This window comes from Symphalangus syndactylus, chromosome 9, assembly GCF_028878055.3.
Source record: "Symphalangus syndactylus isolate Jambi chromosome 9, NHGRI_mSymSyn1-v2.1_pri, whole genome shotgun sequence".
Taxonomy (NCBI): domain Eukaryota; kingdom Metazoa; phylum Chordata; class Mammalia; order Primates; family Hylobatidae; genus Symphalangus; species Symphalangus syndactylus.
In genome coordinates, this window is record NC_072431.2 from 14,965,445 (window position 1) to 14,986,891 (window position 21,447).

Sequence of the window (21,447 nt, forward strand, 5' to 3'; positions counted from 1 at the left end):
CATAAGAGAGTGGGGGCCAATATGAAATATTCTTAAAGAATTTTCAACCCAGAATTTCATATCCAGCCAAACTAAGCTTCATAAGTAAAGGAAAAATAAAATCCTTTACAGAAAAGCAAATGCTGAGGGATTTTGGCACCACCAGGTCTGTCTTACAAGGGCTCCTGAAGGAAGCACTAAATATGGAAAGGAAAAACCGGTACCAGCCACTGCAAAAACACACCAAAATGTAAAAGACCACCAACATGATGAAGAAACTGTATCAACTAATGGGCAAAATAACCAGCTAGCATCATAATAACAGGATCAAATTCACACATAACAATATTAACCTTAAATGTAAATAGGCTAAATGCCCCAATTAAAAGACAGAGACTGGCAAATCGGATAAAGAGTCAAGACCCATCGGTGTACTGTATTCAGGAGACCCATCTCACGTGCATAGACACACACAGGCTCAAAATAAAGGGATGGAGGAAGATTTACCAAGCAAATGGAAAACCAAACGAAAAAAAAAGCAAGGGTTGCAATCCTAGCCTCTGATAAAACAGACTTGAAACGAACAAAGATCAAAAACGACAAAGAAGGGCATTACATAATGGTAAAGGGATCAATGCAACACGAAGAGCTAACTATCCTAAATATATATGCACCCAATACAGGAGCACTCAGATTCATAAAGCAAGTTCTTAGAGACCTACAAAGACACTTAGACTCCCACACAATAATAGTGGGAGACTTTCACACCCCACTGTCAATATTAGACAGATCAACGAGACAGAAAATTAACAACAATATTCAGGACTTGAATTCAGCTCTGGACCAAGTGGACCTAATAGACATCTACAGAAATCTCCACCCCAAATCAACAAAATATACATTTTTCTCAGTGCCACAAAGCACTTATTCTAAAATCGACCACATAATTGGAAGTAAAACACTCCTCAGCAAATGCAAAAGGACGGAAATCATAACAGTCTCTCAGACCACAGTGCAATCAAATTAGAACTCAGGATTAAGAAACTCACTCAAAACCGCACAGCTACATGGAAACTGAACAACCTGCTCCTGAATGACTACTAGGTAAATAACAAAATTAAGGCAGAAATAAATAAGTTATTTGAAACCAATGAGAACAAAGACACAACATACCAGAATCTCTGGGACACAGCTAAAGCAGTGTTTAGAGGGAAATTTACAGCACTAAAATGCCCACAGGAGATCACGCGGGAAAAATCTAAAATCAACACCCTAACATCACAATTAAAACAACTACAGAAGTAAGAGCAAACAAATTAAAAAGCTAGCAGAAGACAAGAAATAACTAAAAAGAGGGCAGAACTGAAGGAGATAAAGACACAAAAAACCCTTAAAAAAATCCATGAGTCCAGGAGCTGGTGTTCCGAAAAGATTAACAAAATAAATAGACCGCTAGCCAGACTAATAAGAAAAGAGAGAAGAATCAAATAGACGCAAGAAAAAATGATAAAGGGGATATCACCACTGATCTCACAGAAATACAAACTACCATCAGAGAATACTATAAACAACTCCATGTGAACAAACTAGAAAATCTAGAAGAAATGGATAAATTCCTGGACACACACACCCTCACAAGACTAAACCAGGAAGAAGTCGAATTCCTGAATAAATCAATAACAAGTTCTGAAATTGAGGTAGTAATTAATAGCCTACCAACGAAAAAAAACCCAGGACCAGATGGATTCACAGCAGAATTCTACCAGAAGTACAAAGAGGAGCTGGTACCATTCCTTCTGAAACTATTCCAAACAGAAAAAGAGGGACTCCTCCCTAACTCATTTTACGAGGTCAGCATCATCCTGATACCAAAACCTGGCAGAGACACAACAAAAAAAGAAAATTTCAGGCCAATATCTCTGATGAACATTGATGCAAAAATCCTCAATAAAATACTGGCAAACCAAATCAAGCAGCATATTAAAAAGCTTACCCACCACGATCAAGTCGGCTTCATTCCTGGGATGCAAGGCTGGTTCAACATATGCAAATCAATAAATGTAATTCATCACATAAACAGAACCAAAGACAAAAACCGTATGATTATCTCAACAAATGCAGAAAAGGCCTTTGATAAAATCCAACACCACTTCATGCTAAAAAAACTCAATAAACTAGGTAGTGATGGAACATATCTCAAAATAATAAGAGCTATTTATGACAAACTCAAAGGTAATATCATACTAAATGGGCAAAAGTTGGAAGCATTCCCTTTGAAAACCAAGACAAGACAAGGATGCCCTCTCTCACCACCCCTATTCAACATAGTATTGGAAGTTCTGGCCAGGGCAATCATGCAAGAGAAATAAATAAAGGGTATTCAAACAGGAAGAGAGGAAGTCAAGTTGTCTCTGTTTGCAGATGACATGATTGTGTATTTAGAAAACCCCATCATCTCAGCCCAAACACTCCTTAAGCTAATAAGCAACTTCAGCAAAGTCTCAGGATACAAAATCAATGTGCAAAAATCACAAGCATTCCTATACACCAATAATAGAGAGCCAAATCATGACCAAACTCCCATTCGCAATTACTACAAAGAGAATAAAATATCCAGGAATACAACTTACAAGGGATGTGAAGGAGGTCTTCAAGGAGAACTACAAACCACTGCTCGAGGAAATAAGAGAGGACACAAATAAAAGAAGAAACATTCCATGCTCATGGATATGAAGAATCAATATCGTGAAAATGGCCATACTACCCAAAGTAATTTATAGATTCAATGCTATTCCCATCAAGCTACCATTGACTTTCTTCAAAGAATTAGAAAAAACTACTTTAAATTTCATATAGAAGCAAAAAAGAGCCCATATATCCAAGACAATCCTAAGTAAAAAATACAAAGCTGGAGACATCACGCCACCTGACTTCAAGCTATACTACAAGGCTACGGTAGCCAAAACAGCACGGTACTGGTACAAAACAGACATATAGAACAACGGAACAAAACAGAGGCCTCAGAAATAACACCACACATCTACAACCATCTGATCTTTGACAAATCTGACAAAATCAACCAATGGGGAAAGGATTCCCTATTTAATAAATTGCACTGGGAAAAACAGTTAGCCTTATGCAGAGAACTGAAACTGGACCCCTCCCCCTACACCTTATACAAAAATAAACTCAAGATGGATTAAGGATTTAAATGTAAGAACTAAAACCATAAAAACCCTAAAAGAAAACCTAGGCAATACCATTCAGGACACAGGCATAGGCAAAGACTTCAAGACTAAAACAAAAAAAGCAATGGCAACAAAAGCAAAAATTGACAAATGAGATATAATTAAACTGAAGAGCTTCTGCACAGCAAAAGAAACTACCATCAAAGTGAACAGGCAACCTACAGAATGGGAGAAAATTTTTGCAATCTATCCATCTGACAAAGGGCTAATATCCACAATCTACAAGCAACTTAAATTTACAAGAAAAAAACAAACAACCCCATCAAAAAGTGGGCAAAGGATATGAACAGACACTTCTCAAAAGAAGACATTTATGCAGCCAACACACATATGAAAAAAAGCTCATCATCACTGGTCATTAGAGAAATACAAATCAAAACCACAATGAGATACCATCTCACGCCAGTCAGAATGGTGATCACTAAAAAGTCAGGAAACAACAGATGCTGGAGAGGATATGGAGAAATAGGAACGCTTTACGCTTTACACCGTTGGTGGGAGCGTAAGTTAGTTCAACCACTGTGGAAGACTGTGCGGCGATTCCTCAAGCATCTAGAACTAGAAATACCATTTGACCCAGCCATCCCATTACTGGGTACATATCCAAAGGATTATAAATCATTCTACTATAAAGACACATGCACACGTATATTTATTGCAGCACTGTTCATGACAGTAAAGACTTGGAACCAACCCAAATGCCCATCAATGTCAGACTGGATAAAGAAAATGTGGCACATACACACTAGGCAGCCATAAAAAAGAATGAGTTCATGTCCTTTGCAGGGAAATGGATGAAGCTGGAAACCATCATTCTCAGCAAACTAACACAAGAACAGAAAACCAAACACCGCATGTTCTCACTCATAAGTGGGAGGTGAATAATGAGAACATACGGGCACAGAGAGGGGAACATCACACACCAGGGCCTGTCTGGGGGTGGGGGGCCAGGGGAGGGATAGCATTAGGAGAAACACCTAATGTAGATGATGCAGCTGTTGAACGGCAGTTATTACCTTATTTCAAGATATTCTGCTGTGACTCTTCTGGTAAATATATGTATTTTGGTGAGATAAAATGGTCAGTGAAAAAAGACAATTACAAAAGACGGTGAATGGTACAACTGCACAGAGTGATTAAAAGAATTTGAACAGCTATGTGTGTAAGTGTATGCCCAAAAAAATCTCTAAAAGATATATACCTACAACTAAATTCTGGGAAGGACACGCTAAGGTGACAAAAGGGATTTTTCACTTCTTTACACATTTCTGTGTTGTTTGGATTTTCTAAAGTAAACATGCATTATTACCTCTATAAGTAACAAAAACAATAAAAACATTCCATTTAGGGAGAAAACAGCTTTCTATAATATGAACAATTATCTCAAATCATTCTGTCTAGATTATTTATCATTGTTGTTTTCAAAAATGTACAATGATTTTTCTTAAGAGAGAACAAACATATACTCCTCTCTTCTCCCATTCCTGGGTATCCCACATCCCAGCTGCCTTTCAAAGAGAAATAATAACTATTGTCTTTACATACCTGGCGGAGGAAACATCATCCTACGGTCCTGTTCCCATGGAGGTGACAGAGACCCAGTGTCAGAGGGAGCCCTATGAGGATCAGTTAACCTATCACAGCTTGATTCTCCTCTTTCATTGGTAATCTGATGGTCCAGAGGATTCCCTGGGCCTCGTGAGCCTAATTAAAGAAAAAAACATACAAATCTGTTTCATCTTAAAAAGTCTTATATACTTGTTTTACACATAAAATCAGTGGTTAAATCATAAATTATAAATACAAAGTCTGAAAAATAACAGTGTAGAAAGTAAATTGCTATGATTCCTATGCTTGATGTAACAGGATAATTATAAAGTAATTATAAGAACTGATTAAATAAAAAATATAATATAAAATAAATATAAAATATTTAAAATAAATATAAAATACAATAAATGATTAAATAAAAATATAAATGATTTTGTTGCTTAAACTAATACATCAGTAGTCCAAATGAGCATGATTCCTTTAAAACAATCATCTTAGCAGTTCTATATCTATTCTAGTAATTTTGCTACTAAAGTATTTTTCAGAAAAACTCTTTTGGAAATGCACTCAGATTAACTTAAGAGCCACGTAAAAAAACTGCATCTCAAAGTTAAAACGTGACTCTCTACTTCTGCCCAAATTCACTGAATAATGTTAGGAGTCAATGAGAAGATAAAAAAGATAAATACTTCGGCCCCAAAATGATTTTAAATAGCCTGATTTAAAACATTATGTACAACAGATAAACTGGCACTAAATGGCTTTTAGTAATTTCAAAATATCAAATTCACATTCAAAAGAAGAATTCGTAAGTTCTGAAGACAAGTCTAAAACGATAGTTTCAAAAACAACAGCACTGTTGAAATAATCACTTTAAATGAGCTAACATTCATTTGGATAAGAAAATCTGGTATGTTTACATTTACAAAGGGGAGTAATTTTAAAGTTTCCTTCTTACGACCACAGAAAAGATAGCACCTTAATTAAAAACCCATATACAGGGCTGGGCGCAGTGGCCCACGCCTGTAATCCCAGCACTTTGGGAGGCTGAGAAGGGTGGATCACCTGAGATCAGGAATTTGAGACAAGCCTGGCCAACATGGTGAAACCCTGTCTCTACTAAAAGTGTAAAAGTCAGCCAGGCATAGTGGCAGGTGCCTGTAATCCCAGCAACTAGGGAGGCTGAGGCAGAAGAATGGCTTGAACTCAAGAGGAGGAGGTTGCAGTGAGCCAAGATCGTGACACCGCACTCCAGCCTGGGTGACAGAGTGAGACCCCATCTCAACAAAAAACAAAACCAATATTCAATTAAAATGGAAAAGACAAATATAAAAAAATTTTGGCCAGGCACGGTGGCTCACGCCTGTAATCCCAGCACTTTGGGAGGTCAAGGCAGGTGGATCACAAGGTCAGGAGATCGAGACCATCCTGGCTAACAGGGTGAAACCCCATCTCTACTAAAAATACAAAAAATTAGCCGGGCATGGTGGCAGGTGCCTGTAGTCCCAGCTACTCAGGAGGCTGAGGCAGGAGAATGGCTTGAACTCAGCAGGAGGAGGTTGCAGTGAGCCAAGATCACGCCACTGCACACCAGTCTGGGGGAAAGAGTGAGACTCCATCTCAAAAAAAAAAAAAAAAAATTAACATTCAATAAAATATATTAATACCTCATTTATCTGTCATTGAGAGGGAAAAGGGGGTCTTCTCAAAATTATATTGTTCAGAAAACAAAAGCTTATTATTCTCAAGGAATAGCTTAAAAATAATTTTTTTTTTTTTGAGACAAGGTCTCACTCACTCTGTTATCCAGACTGGAGTGCAGTGGTGCGATTCTCAGCTCACTGCAACCTCCGCCTCCTAGGCTCAAGCAATTCTCCCACCTCAGCCTTACAAGTAGCTGGGACAACAGGCATGTGCCACCACACTTCGCTAATTGTTGTATTTTTTATAGATACAGGGTTTTGCCATGTTGCCCGGGCTGGTCTTGAACTCCTGGGCTCAAACAATCCCACCACCTTGACCTCCCAAAGTACTAGGATTATAGGTGTAAGCCACTGCACCCAGTGAACAATTTTTTTTCCATAGAAGCCTAACTAAAATAGCCAGGCGTGATGGCCATGCCTGTAATCCTAGCACTCTGGGAGGCCGAGGTGGGCAGATCACCTGAGGTAAGGAGTTCGAAACCAGCCTGGCCAACACGGTGAAACCCCATCTCTACTGAAAATACAAAAATTAGCTGGGTATAGTGGCACATGCCTGTAATCCCAGCTACTCGGGAAGCTAAGGAACAAGAATCGTTTGAACCTGAGAGGAAGGGGTTGCAGTGAACCAAGATCGTGCCACTGCACTCCAGCCTGGGCAACACAGTGAGACTGTATCTCAAAAAAAAAAATAAAAAAAAAAGAAGTCTAACAAAAATGCTTACTCTATTTCAGTACCTCCTTTAAGAGAACAAACCAAAATTAATTTTAACTTTTCTTGGTAATTTGTACAAATCAGCATAAGCATTCACATTTAATATATAGTAATCTTTAAAACAAATTTTCCATTTACTCCCTTTAGTAGAATCAGATCAACTGGCTTTTACATCAGGAGGTAACTATCATTTTTCCTTATGAGTATACATTCTATTAAATTCTATTAAATTCCCCAAATCTTTCCTTCTTGCTTCTTCATCCTAATAATTAGCTCATTAGAAGAAGAAGTCTGGGAAAGCAGAAAATGTGCAAGTCGTCAGTTAGGCTGAGTTCATCTGGAATGAAGCACAGAGATTTAAAGGAGACATTCAAAGGCTTTCCTTCCTGATTGCTTACTTCCAGAAGACCAAAGCTACAGGCCAACTGACTACCCAGTGAATATTACAAACCTAAAAATTCTAATGGTTAAAGTTTTCTATTCAAATCCAGTTACATACAATTTACTCTAAGAAGAAATTGTTTTACTTGTACTCAATATCATTCAGATATACCAGTCATCCAAACTTCAAATTAAAAAGATAATAAAAGTAAGGAAAAACAACGGGTACTCTCCAACTTCCTTTGGTGGATCATAGAAACTTTTAGTTCAGATCAACTCTGTAAGACCCGATGACAACTTACCTAGAACTTCTGTAGCTTTTTAAACAAATAGTAAAACACCCTTGCAGATAATCTAAACACACTGTATCTTTAAATTAAATAGGAGAGGAAATAGAAGAGGAGAAATCAAATGTAAATTTTAATCATTCCAAATATTCAATTGACTATAAGCAATCCTTGACTTATGTAATTCAATTTCCAGTGACTCATATTTGCAGTTTCGCCAGTTATACCCTTATTTCTAGGGCACTGTTTTTTCAGACTGCTAGCTCCTACTCATTTGTGATGTGTGAAGTTTAAAAAATAATGCTAATTAAGATTAAATTAATGAAGTGGGATAAAACTGAATAGAAAGCATCAAAACTGTAATGGTAACTACTATTTCATGTAGCTGGTTTCAATTATATTTCAATCATATTTATGTTAGTGTACAATATGACATGATATAAAATACATTTCTTAGTGTAAGCCAAGGTAAAAAATAGAGGGGTGGGGTGGACTTAGAGAACTAAGTCATAAGCTTGCAGCAGACATGTCAATGTCAAAATCAGTCTCTTTCCTGAAGTGATCAATGCAAAGCCTCCCTAAGGCTCTAAGTATCAGTCTATAGGGCAGTCCCTTTCCCTAGGAGCTTCCAGTTCAAAATCAACACAAGCAGAGGCTCTGTAGCGACCCCAGGCTGTGGCCCAATCTACTGGGGGGACTGGGAGGTGAACAGGAACAGTTCTAAGTGAAGCAAAATGAGGGTGGAGAAAGAGGATACAAACAGGATATGGGCAAAGGGAGAATATCTCATGACCATACAGTAGTAAGTTGATTTTCTCATATTCTTTGAAGGCAATTCCAAAGGAAGAGTTCCAAAAATATTTGTAGTAATGGCAGCTTCAACTAACAAGTACATAGACTTCCTGAGATACTATTTAGATGAGTAATATCCATCTGAGTATATGAACTTTGATTTGTTGGATTTAATTTGGTGTTTTTATTTAGATTCATTATGTTCCTATCTCAAATTCAATCTGTTAAAATCACTGATATAAAGGGTAAGAATGTTTCACTGGTGAAGAATGCCATCACCTCTTATAAAACACATACTTGGAACTGAAAATGTAAGACTTTTGATTTTGAAATAAACAGGGCCCTATATCTTTGAATTTCGCCACAAATTAAGGGAAACCTTTAAAGGAACTTGACAAAGAAAGTACGGTGAGAGATCAAAAAAGGAAAACTCCAGGTACACAGGAGTTTTCAAAGGTACTAGGGCCTTTTGTAACACCAGGGTGATGCTGATGAGATAAATGTAGAATAGCTAATGATTAGGCCTGAGGTACCTACAGAAATTCTCAACAACATATAAGGGGGTGACAGCAGACAATTGTGGCTTGGTTTCCCAATTTTTTTTTTTTTTTTTTTTTTGACACAGAGTCTCGCTCTGTTGCCAGGCTGGAGTGCAGTGGCACTATCTCGGCTCACTGCAATCTCCGCCCCCCGGCGTTCAAGCAATTCTCCTGCTTCAGCCTCCCAAGTAGCTGGGACTACAGGCGCCCACCACCACACCCAGCTTATTTCTGTATTTTTAGTAGAGACAGGGTTTCACCATGTTGGCCAGGATGGTCTTGATCTCTTGACCTCATGATCTGCACCCCTCGGCCTCCCAAAATACTGGGATTATAGGCATGAGCCACCACGCCCGGCCCCCAGTGTATTAACAAATGATGTACACCACAGTAAAGGTTATCATCAAAAATCTGCCTACAAGAGCACTACTGATTTCCTTGAGTCTATAAAAAGATTATTTCACTTTCTAATTTTCTACAATAAAAAGATCATGGTACTAATGTAAATTTTTTTAATTCCAAATTCTAATGCTTCATCAAAATATAATTTTATGGTGTTTCACACTTGTAATCCCAGCACTTTTGGAGGCTGAGGCGGGTGGATCACCTAAGGTGAGGAGTTCGAGACCAGCCTGGCCAGCCAATGTGGCAAAACCGGTTTCTACTAAAAATACAAAAAAAAAATTAGCCAGGTGTGGTGGTGTGCGCCTGTAATCCCAGCTACTCAGGAGGCTAAGGCAGGAGAATCGTTTGAACCTGGGAGGCGGAGGTTGCAGTGAGCCAAGATCACACCACTGTATCCCAGCCTGAGCAACAAGAGTGAAAATAGTCTCAAAAAAAAAAAAAAAATTACGTATATATATATATACATACACATATATAATTTTATGCTAGGTTATACTGTTATTGTATTTCATGCAGTCTTATAAAATTTTATATTACATCATGTAATATATAGCTTTTAAGAAGTCAAAAATATGGTTTAAAAAGATACATATCAGGCTGGGCGTGGTGGCTCACGCCTGTAATCCCAGCACTTTGGGAGGCCAACGAGGGTGGATCACCAGGTCAGGAGATCGAGATCATCCTGGCTAACACGGTGAAACCCTGTCTCTACTAAAAAGACGAAAAAAAATTAGCCGGGCGTGGTGGTGGGTGCCTGTAGTCCCAGCTACTCGGGAGGCTGAGGCAGGAGAATCGCATGAACACAGGAGGCAGAGCCTGCAGTGAGCCGAGATAGCACCACTCTACTCCAGCCTGGGTGAAAGAGCGAGACTCCGTCTCAAAAAATAAAAATTAAAATTAAAAAGAAAAATAAATAAAAAATAAAAAGATACACATCAAGTCCTTGATCAAAATGTTATCTAATATAGCATTGTTTCTAAGAGAAAAATACATCAAAATTAGATGTCATAGAGCTCCATTTCCAAATAAAAGTTATTTACAGTAAGTGCAAGGAATGCCTGTATTTTCCAAATGTTTATTTTACAGATCATTTTTAAGGTAAGTTGAGATGAAAATATAAAGTAAGGAAGAAATCTAGAGTAATAAAGATGTTTAAACAATATACCTCTTCCTCCTCCCCCTGGAAGCAAAGGTGAGAGTCTGAGTGGACCCTCCAACAAAGTTGGAGGAGAGAGAAAAGCTCTTGTTTCAGATGAAGGCCAACCCAATGGTGAAGGACCATATGGGGAATGCTCTGGAATAATTAAAACAGCATATTTAAATTCATAGTTTCACTTAGCTACACTATACAGTTAGAATCCCATTTCAACAATTACCATCAGGTCCTCCTATTGCCAATTTAAGTTTAATCTATGTCCTGAATGTATCCTTTGATTTTGCTAATACAGAACAGAATTAAATACAGACCCTGGTGTTTTCAATATTTGTCTATCAAATAGACACTTTAAGCAATAAAAACATCAACCAACTGGGAATTAATAAAAAGATCATCATAAATAATCATTTATATTAAGCAAAGGATATTGGAGATGTATCTTAGAGTTATAGGAGCATAAAGTTAGATTTTTTTTGGTTTGTTTTTACTGGCAGTATGCACCCAGACATTTCAGCTGGTGAGAGTTGCAACATAGAAGTACTCAGTTTAAATCAGGGCCAAATAGGCTGTATTGGGCCACGAATTGTTTAAATAATGCTCAGATTATGAAGAGGAGAAAAATGCATAAAATACTCTGAAGCAAGATCACAATTTACTTTTGATTCATTACCAGTAAAAAGTCAGCTTACAAATACTAATTTATCAAATCATTTATCTATAATCTATACAGCCAAGCCACCTACCACTTTACAAACTTCACCACTCTCAAATAATGGTTTTGTTTCCAAAGTCAAAAATCAAAAACAAAATACAAACAAAAACCACCAAATTAACATTTTTAAAACATGTTAAATTTAAAACATGAGTGTAGCTGGTATAATATTCAAACCAGCTACAAGAAAAGATCAAAGCATTATTTACCCTCCTTGAAACTTCTGTGTTGGATTCAGACAAAAAAACAAAATCCTACTATATACTTCACCCCAATCCAAACTTTGTTACTACCTGAAATTCGTAATAATCTAATATTTTTTAAATGTAGAAAGACTTTCATTTTAATGAAATTTTACTCTCAAAAGTGATTTTTATAACTTTCCAAGGTTATTAAAATGGAATTCTACCTATATAGAGATTTATTTTTCACTACCTTAGAAGCTTAATTCCAATTCAGCCAAAATTATTATGAAAAAATCTAAACCGTTTGCAATAGTTTGAGATCACTGTAGATCCTAACTCAACAATGGACAGAAATATTAAATATATCTTACAAAAAAAATTGGTCCTCCCTTGAAGGTAATTAAAGCAATCAAACCTCAGACTTTTTCCCACATTTTAAATTGGTACTTTTAAATAATTAGAAACTATTTTTTAATTATTAAGCAAATTCCAAAGTATAGTTAATATATAAACAGTCACAATGCTATACCATGTAAGCACTCCTTTTTCATTTAATCTCAGAGAAAATTTTTAATGAGTACCTTACTATGTGCCAAGCACTTGGCTTTTCAAGGAGCTCAAGGTACTAAATATATATCATCTTACAAAATCCCACTGAGAAATAAAAGCAACAATAATTTTCATTATTGCACCGGAAACAAAACCTAGAAACTTGTGAGTCTATGAGAAAGCTTAGACTAAAACCTTGGTTCTAAAATCTAAAATATTTATATAAATAACAGTGTTAACTTATACTAATAGAAACTATATGTGCAATATATATATATGTAAAATATGTATTTTAAATGAGGGGTAAAAAAAAAAGACTACCTCTGCCAAATGCTGTATTTGGAACATCAAGTGCATAAGGATCTTTTTCTAAAAGTTCAAATTTAAGCTCTGTTTCAGTTAATCTGCAAATAGAGAACAAACATCTCTAAGTTACCCATCCAAGAGAAGCACAAGAAAAAATGCCTCTACCAACTACAAGCTACTCTTCACTATCTTAACATCTACACAGAAAAAACAGATCCTCTAAAATCATTCTGACCAAAACACCTTTATCTCCCACTGCTTATTAACTAGGGTAATCAGTTTCTTGCTGCCCTAGAGATACTGATGTTTTGTGGAGCCTTACAATTGTTTTATTTCTTCTTCAAAACTAGACTACCATGAGTACTATATCACAGAATCGAAATTTTTGAAATACGCGTCCTCCAAGGTCAACCAGTCTATCCTTTTACAACTAAGGAAACTGAGACTAGGAGTTTAAATGATTTATTCACAATGGAAGTGCCTGGATTAAGACACAGGGTTCCTGGCTTTGAGTCATGTATGCTTTCTATTGTAACGTGACACTCATGATTCCAGTTATAACACTGGAAATCCCATTAGTTTGTCCTACTATCTTACTCGTAAACTTTTTATCCTACAAATGTGACATTTTAAAAGAATCTTATTTCTAGTTCTTTATCAGGAGATATAAAATAAAACATTTAATAATTTGATGTTAATTTCTGAGACTAGAAAAGACAAGCAAGAGGACTAAAAACTAATATTGGATAATGTTAACAGTACATTGTGACAAGAAATTATAACACTCTAGGAAGACTGTTATCATCTTCACAGAAAAGCATACTCTTCCCTGCTATTGTATATTGTAGACTTTTATTCTACCTTTCATTTTATTATTGTAAAACAACGTCACCCAATACTACAAAACCAGGAAATGAGAGATATTAATGAATATTATTCTATCTACTTATCCATTAAAAGAGGCTGATATTCTGGGCATTACTAGGTCAGAGAGATTCATCCTTTCTCTTTCCATCCATTTTTACCTCCATCCATCTACACTGGTTTAAAAAAAAATTTTAGTTACACTTTTTGCAGAATAATCTGTTAACAGTTTCCTCCAAGTGCCACCTCAGTGACCTAAGACAGTACTTCAACAAACAAAAACAACTAGACATTCCTAGTAAAACTAACAGATATCTCACAAGATATGCTGGATGCACTGCAAGTTTTCTTACTTAACCTTATAAAAGTATTACCTAATTAATGAAATAACAGAATAACTAATTTTAAATGTTCCCACTAAGATACTTACTTTTGTCTGTTGTGAGCATTTTCTTTCCTTAAATCATTGAGGTTTCTTTCAGCATTCCGAGCTGCCAACTTGAAGAAAATAACACATTTAAAAAATACATTTATATAAACTTAAAAAATCAGCAAAATATGTCAATATAAACATTCATTAAATTTTTTAAAAATATATATATATCACAGCAATGGTATACAAATCATAATCACTGAAGTAAGAAAAAGCGTAAGACTTAGACTCTGAAAGATCAGAATTTCTATATCCACTCTTTACGTAACCTCTAGTCATACGACCTTAGGCTGTTTCCTCATCTATAAATCCGGGATTATAATACCTACTTTACGGAGTTACTGAGTAGATTGAACAAGTAATGTATGTAAAAGGCCTTTAAGTAGAGTTCCTAGAACACAAGAGATTTTAATAAACACCATTTTTGTGTAGTTGAGACTTTATTATCCCCCTACCCTCAAATCTCTAAAGTTGACAGTTTGAGCCATGTCCTTGTCCCCATCCACCCTGGGGTCAAACGTTCACAGCCTCATGGACTCTAAACTCAGCCAGCCTGGATTCTATCTGATTGGGTGATTAGTTCATTGAAATGAACACTTTTTCCCTAAAAAACAAGTTAAACTCTGTTACCACGTGACTTTTCAGAAACTAATATGAGACTCTCCTATTAACTGTCTTCTGCCCAGACCCCAGTCTGCTCCTGTGGGTAGCTCAGCTCTGGAGCATGTGACAAGCTACTGCTCAGTGTCACTTTCATTCCCTCTACCAATCCCAATTCAGCTAAAAACACATCTTCTCTGTGGAGCTTCTCCCAAGCGACCTTCCTGATATATAATTCTTTAGCCTGTGGTTCCTTGGGTTTTCCTGCCTGCCCTGTGCTCTAGAACACGTGAGGACAGATATATCCTAGGTGTCATCTGGCTGTCCCGATCTTTATATCCAACTGCTTAACTGTCTCTTTGCAGCCTATACCCATGTCGTCTGAGATAACCTTTATCTACCTTAGAATACTTCACTAAATACGCAGGGGTGAGGAAGGCATGTGGAATTGTTACCTCTGGGCCTCAGCGTATTCCCTTCTTGGCCATTGTTGTTTGTGGTTTTCATTCTAATCTTTACAACTCAGTGTCTCTCTAAGATCTGTAAGATGTTCCTGCTGCCCTTCCAGAAACAGCCTGGTTACCATCTTACCCTGGGACTGTGTGTGGACCTCTCCATCTTCAAAGAGTAATCTACATCTAAGTATTTTACAAGTGGTGAGGAGTGGTTAGGTAAACTCATCTCCAAGCCCAGCTTAATTTAGTAACAAATTTTCATTTGAACCCTCAATACCAAAGCATACAGAATCTTACAACTGAGGAGGACCTAGACATTCAACATACCTAATCTCACACCCTAGGCTGGAATCTCCACTCCAACATGTCTAAGAAATATCCACCAAGCTTCACTACAACAATAACAACAGTTAACATTTGCTGGATGTATACTGTGTGTCAGGCATTTAGCAACAACCTTACATGAATGTAATCATCACAATAACCCTATGAAATAGGTACTACTGCTATCTCTATCTTACACATAAGAAAACTGATGATAGATGATGGAGCCAGGACACGAGCCAAGACAACCTAATTCCAGACTCCATGTATTCACCCACTGTGCAAACTGCCTACTGTTGAAGACTCCTAGTGACAAGTACTGCAAAGACCAGCTATTACAACAGTCCTATATGTTAGAGTGTCTTTCTTATAATTAGTCAAAATCTGCATCCTCATCACTTCCTCACACAGTTAGTTCCTCTGGAGCACAAATACACTATTTCTCAAGATGACCCTTTTCTTAATGTGTACCCAGTAATTCAACACTGACAATCAGGTAACAGAATTTTATGACTTTTAGAACTCAAAGGGACTTTCAAGATCACTTAATCTAATCCCACTGTTACACAAATAAGGAAATAGTCCCAAAGAATTTTCAGTAGCTTGTCCACAACTAATTAGTGGCAATCCAGTGCCCTGAAACAATCAATCCATGAACATTATATCACCTTCCCCATGGAGTACAAACTCCTTTCAAAGAAGCAATGCGATAAAAGCAAAGAAGGAAAAATCAGATTTTTCTAATAACTGTGTTGGAACAAACTGTTTAGTTCACAAGGAATATAATGTCACTACTTGTAAAATTAAAAGAAACTGATTTTTCAGAATACTATATTTATTTTCATCTAATTAAAATAAGCAACGTATCTTCTGAAAACAAAATACAATTTGACAAAAGAGACTTAAAGAAATTTAAAACTTACCCAATTCTCATGTGCTTTTTTCTCATGGGAAATAATCTGAAAAAGAAAGTAATTAAAATGCTACTGACAATTATTTTTCTTAAGTAAAAAACATTCACATCTACCACTGGGATGTAGCGCACAACTCAAAACTATCCCAAGCATCTCTGAAGAGTAGGCAACATTTTTAAAGCAAATTTTCATGTCTACATAATCTATTATATTTTAAAACAAAAACTGAATGTAAACACAATTAAATTTTTTGTCTAGTAAACTTTTACTTTAGGAATTGCCAGTTAACATATAACTAGCCTGACTGAGTATGAGACCCCACTGTTGATACACGTTTATGTGATGCAATCTACCTTCCCAAAACAGCAGGAGATATGGCAATTTTATTTATTTATTTATTTTTTGAGACAGAGTCTCACTCTGTCACCCAGGCTGGAGTGCAAGTGACATGATCTCAGCTCACTGCAACCTCCGCCTCCAGGGTTCAAGTGATTCTCCTGCCTTAGCCTCCCAAGCAGCTGAGATTACAGGCATGTATCACCATACCTGGCTAATTTTTGTATTTTTTTTTTTTTTTAGTAGAGACAGGGTTTTACCATGTTAGCCAGGCTGGTCTCGAACTCCTGACCTCAAGTGATCCACCCACTTCGACTTCCCAAAGTGCTGGGATTACAGGCATGAGCTACTGCACCCAGCCAATATGGCAATTTTAAAAAAGATTTCTTATCTCAGAATCTTTGGCTCCTGGGAAATGACCCACAGCCACATGCAACACCTCAAAAGAGGTGTACAACGGGTCAAGTAATTATATTCCTGCACCAGTTCAAAGAAATCAGAATTGTTTTAAATTTTATATATATATATACACACACACACACACACACACACACATATACACACACATATATATATACCTGCCCTTGATAAGAATGAATAGTTCTCTCCAATTCTTCTTCAAGATCTTTGGCTCGCTTTCTAAATGGAATGAATAATCATTCTACTATTAACATGTAATATGAAATGACAGAACATACTCTCTACTAAAAAAGTATTTATTAGAAAACCCAGAATGCTCTATTTCATGAAGGAAAAAAAAAAAACAACTCCAGAACTCCACCTTAAGAAATAATCACCTCTAACAGGTTCTACAGTATATTTTTTCCTAAACTAATTTTAACATTGATTACAACTTAATACTACTACTTGAGTTTACCTAAACCAAAAGTCACACAAATATTTACGTGGTATATTGTGTTGTTGTTTTTTTTATTTTTAAGAAGAATGATCCTAGAAGATTTATTCAGATGTTGGTGGTCATTTTTTTTTTTTTTCTTTAAACAGAGTGTCGCTCTTGTTGCCGAGGATGGGGTGGCACAATCTCGGCTCACTGCAACTTCTATCTCCAGGGTTCAAATGATTCTCCTGCCCCAGTCTCCTGAGTAGCTGGGATTACAGGTGCCCGCCACCATGACCGGCTAATTTTTTGTATTTTTAGTAGATATGGGGTTTCATCATGTTGACCAGGCTGGTCTCGAACTCCTGACCTCAGGTGATCCATCCACCTTGGCCTCCCAAAGTAAAGGGATTATATGCGTCAGCCACCATGCCTGGCCAGATGTGGGTAGTCTTAATAGAATTCTAGGAAATTAGCAATCGTTGTGAAGTAAAATGTTACTTGTTACTTTTATGAGACTAACAAGATAACTTATTTTGGATAAAACTCAAGCTTGCTCAATTTACCATTTACTACATGGTAAAATGAAGTATCACAACTATTTGGGATACTGCTGAATCTTGCCCCTTTTTTTCTCTATATTTTCTATTTCCTGGGATCTAGTAAAGATCAAACCAAGGTAAAATCTAGATTTATAGTCTTTTAAATACTTCAGAATGCTCTATGGCTCACTCTTCTTTTTGTGGCACACCTATTGAGTCACTAATATTACATACATTCTTCTCAATTGGAACCAATGAGGAAAGACCTTAAAATAAATATCTATTTATATTGACACTAACATAAAATAGAATTGTCCATATTCAAAACTGTGAGAAATTTTAAAAATCACACAACCTGAAAGAAAAACATTTTTCCTCTTTATATTTTCTGTATAATTGCTCAAGACCAAGAAATCTGAATGAAAAGTGATGAGACAAAAATACATTTTTTTGTTTGTACCACCTGTTAGATTTTAAAATGTTTTCTATTTTCATTTGATTTATTATTTTTTCTGGCATTAAGTTTTTTAGATACTCTTCCCATCCCAAAAAAGAAACCGGGAAAATGTATTTAATACCTATAGGTCTCCAGCTCTTCAGTGGCATGGCTGATCTTTTCATCTACTTTAGAAAGTTTCTCTTCTTTCTCTAACCGATAATTTTCCTCTACTGTTAATTTCCTTAAAAACAAAAAAGTTATAATTCTCTTAATACATGTCATAAGATAATCAATTCTATCTTTTTAATGTATCAAAACTGATGATTCCTGTAAAATGATTTCTAAAATACCACTGAAAACATCACCTACAAGGAAAAAAAAAGTACCTGTATAAATAAACCTGGTGTGGAATTTAATATTATAAACTGAAATTGTAAAGCACTGTGTCTAATACAGAACTACTAATAGTTTCAAGAGTTTTCTATATAAATTTGTCTTAAAAATAGGATCAAAGATATATTTAATAAAAACTATTATGACTATCACTTATTAAGTCTTTCTGTATAAACAAGCATCACATTTGCTAGTAAGAAGTCACCAATAAAATGTGTTTCGTTCATTTTTATATTGGTTAGTGATTAGGCTTCCAGGTGAGTAAACACACACACACACACATAATTATAATTACAATGAACCCAAAGTAAACAGTAGTAGTAGCAGTCCTATTTACATCTAGTTCTATTAATAATAGATAACTTATTGAGCCATTAGTATGTGCCAAAAACTGTTCTTAGACTTTTACATGTATTATTTAATTACCACAACAGCTCTACAAGAAGGGTGGTACTGTTATTCCCATCTTACAAAAACGAAAATGAAGCACAGAGAAATAATTAAACCAAAGCCTGGAGCTCATAAGCAGTGACTCTTTTATGCTATAATACCCATGTGGTTTCACTTCACATACTATTATTAACAACCTTGGTCACCTAAGAAATATTTATTGAACACCATAGGAAAACACATTTGGAGTCCTAAATGGATATCTACCCTCCTTCATGAACTTTGAGAAGGAACAAGACAAACTACTGAAGAAGTCTTGCAGTGTGGCAGTAAATGTTTTGTATTCTACACACTACATTACCTATTGCTTAGAAAGCATTCCCTAAGGTCAATCACTTTCATGGATGTTGTAACAAAATAAGTCATCTCCTTAGGAAAAGCACAAAAGTGCAACAGGCATGGATATGGAAGAGAGATGTGTTTTTACAGACTGTGTAGACTGAAGATAGCCAGAAATTCTTTGCCACCTCTCCTGATAAAAGGTGAGGTCTATGTACCTTCGCATTGCATTTGGGTGGGCCTATTAATAATATAAATTACATTGTGAAAGGAGACCTGATGATATGACTTAAAAATATCACATCTTGGCCGGGCGCAGAGTCTCATGCTTATAATCTCAGCACTTTGGGAGGCCGAGGTGGGCAGATCATGAGGTCAGGAGTTCGAGACCAGTCTGGCTAACATGGTGAAACCCCATCTCCATTAAAAATACAAAAATTAGCTGGGCATGGTGGCGTGCGCCTGTAATCCCAGCTACTCGGGAGTCTGAGGCAGGAGAATTGCTTGAACTCAGGAGGCAGAGGTTGCAGTGAGCCGAGATCATGCCACTGCACCCCAGCCTGGGCAACAGAGCGAGACTCTATCTCAAAAAAAAAAACAAAAAAAAAAAAACCATCATATATATTTAAAGTAACACATCAAGGGCCAGGCATGGTGGCTCATGCCTGTAATCCCCACATTTTGAGAGGCCAAGGTGGGCAGGATCACTAGAGGTCAGGAGTTTGAGGCCAGCCTGGCCAACATGGTGAAACCCCATCTCTACTAAAAATACAAAAAGAAAAAAAAAAATTAACCAGGAGTGGTGGCGCACACCTGTAGTCCCAGCTACTCAAGAGGCTAAGGCAAGAGAACTGCTTGAACCCGGGAGGCGGAGGTTGCAGTGAGCCGAGATCACACCACTGCACTCCAGCCTGGGCATCGCAGCAAGACTTCAACTCAAAAAAAAAAAAAAAAGGCGACACGTCAAGCTTCTAGGTCCTAACCATTTCATTTGTTTCCATTATTAAATTTGGGAAAATGGTATATCAGTCACGAAAAACATCAAGCCAACATCTAGACTCAACTTAAATTATACTATATGCAGCAAGAATATAAATTTAACACTTCACTGGTACTATCAACTCAATATTCCACTCTCAAGAAGTGCCAATGGCATAATTCATTGAATTTCAGTAACAAGTAGTTAAACTACTTGCTAGTTAATATAAACTACTTGCTAGTTAAATATAAGAAGGAAATGTAAAATATTTTAGGAATTTAAAATAATTTTAACGAATGAAATCATGTGAACAACACACACAACTAGGGTACTACTCGGTTTCCTATCCTTCCTTTAAAAAGCTAAAGAAAATACCTTTTCTTTGAAATGTTAAACATTACTCATCAAAATTCTATAAACAACCATATACTTTTTTTATTCAAAAGATACACTCAAAAATATTTTTCAGGCCGGGCGCGGTGGCTTACGCTTGTAATCCCAGCACTTTGGGAGGCCGAGGCGGGCGGATCACGAGGTCAGGAGATCGAGACCACGGTGAAACCCCGTCTCTACCAAAAATACAAAAAATTAGCCGGGCGTGGTGGCGGGCGCCTGTAGTCCCAGCTACTCGGAGAGGCTGAGGCAGGAGAATGGCGTGAACCCGGGAGGCGGAGCTTGCAGTGAGCCGAGATCACGCCACTGCACTCCAGCCTGGGTGACAGAGCAAGACTCCGTCTCAAAAAAAAAAAACAAAAAACAAAAAACAAAAATATTTTTCAGCTCAATCACTTTTATATCCAAGTTTTACTTTAATACCTTTCATTCTAACTTAAAAAGAAGGGCCCAACTCCTACGTATACTGGCTGAAAAACCCTGAGGTTATACTGTAATTCTTCCATTTTGTCAGGTTTAGTCTCTTGCATACCCTGAGCAGTCCCAAAGGGCCAAAGGTCCATAACAAATAACAACTTTTTAATTGTGAACTGAATCCAAATCATGACTGAAGTATAGAACTTGGCAGTGAATGAGCCAAGCACTACCCAGCATCCTGATCTCAAAGAAGCATTAGTACTCTCTACCAGTTTCCAAATATATA

General features: G+C 36.7%; 1 protein-coding gene across 16 annotated transcripts in view; it reads right to left on the bottom strand.

Moving 5' to 3' along the window:
- The window catches only part of MIA2 (MIA SH3 domain ER export factor 2), a 125,861-nt gene that overhangs the window by 19,866 nt on the left and 84,548 nt on the right, over positions 1-21,447 (bottom strand). For 10 of the 16 annotated variants that reach the window (XM_063609280.1, XM_055291458.2, XM_063609284.1 and 7 more), the window contains 7 exons: positions 18,390-18,491; positions 17,010-17,070; positions 16,105-16,140; positions 13,800-13,867; positions 12,521-12,603; positions 10,763-10,891; positions 4,773-4,931 (listed from right to left, as the gene is read on the bottom strand). In XM_063609280.1, coding sequence (XP_063465350.1) covers positions 4,773-4,931; positions 10,763-10,891; positions 12,521-12,603; positions 13,800-13,867; positions 16,105-16,140; positions 17,010-17,070; positions 18,390-18,491 — 638 coding nt within the window. The remainder of the gene's footprint in view (positions 1-4,772; positions 4,932-10,762; positions 10,892-12,520; positions 12,604-13,799; positions 13,868-16,104; positions 16,141-17,009; positions 17,071-18,389; positions 18,492-21,447) is intronic. The other 6 variants (XM_063609281.1, XM_063609288.1, XM_055291466.2 and 3 more) reach the window with 1 other exon arrangement.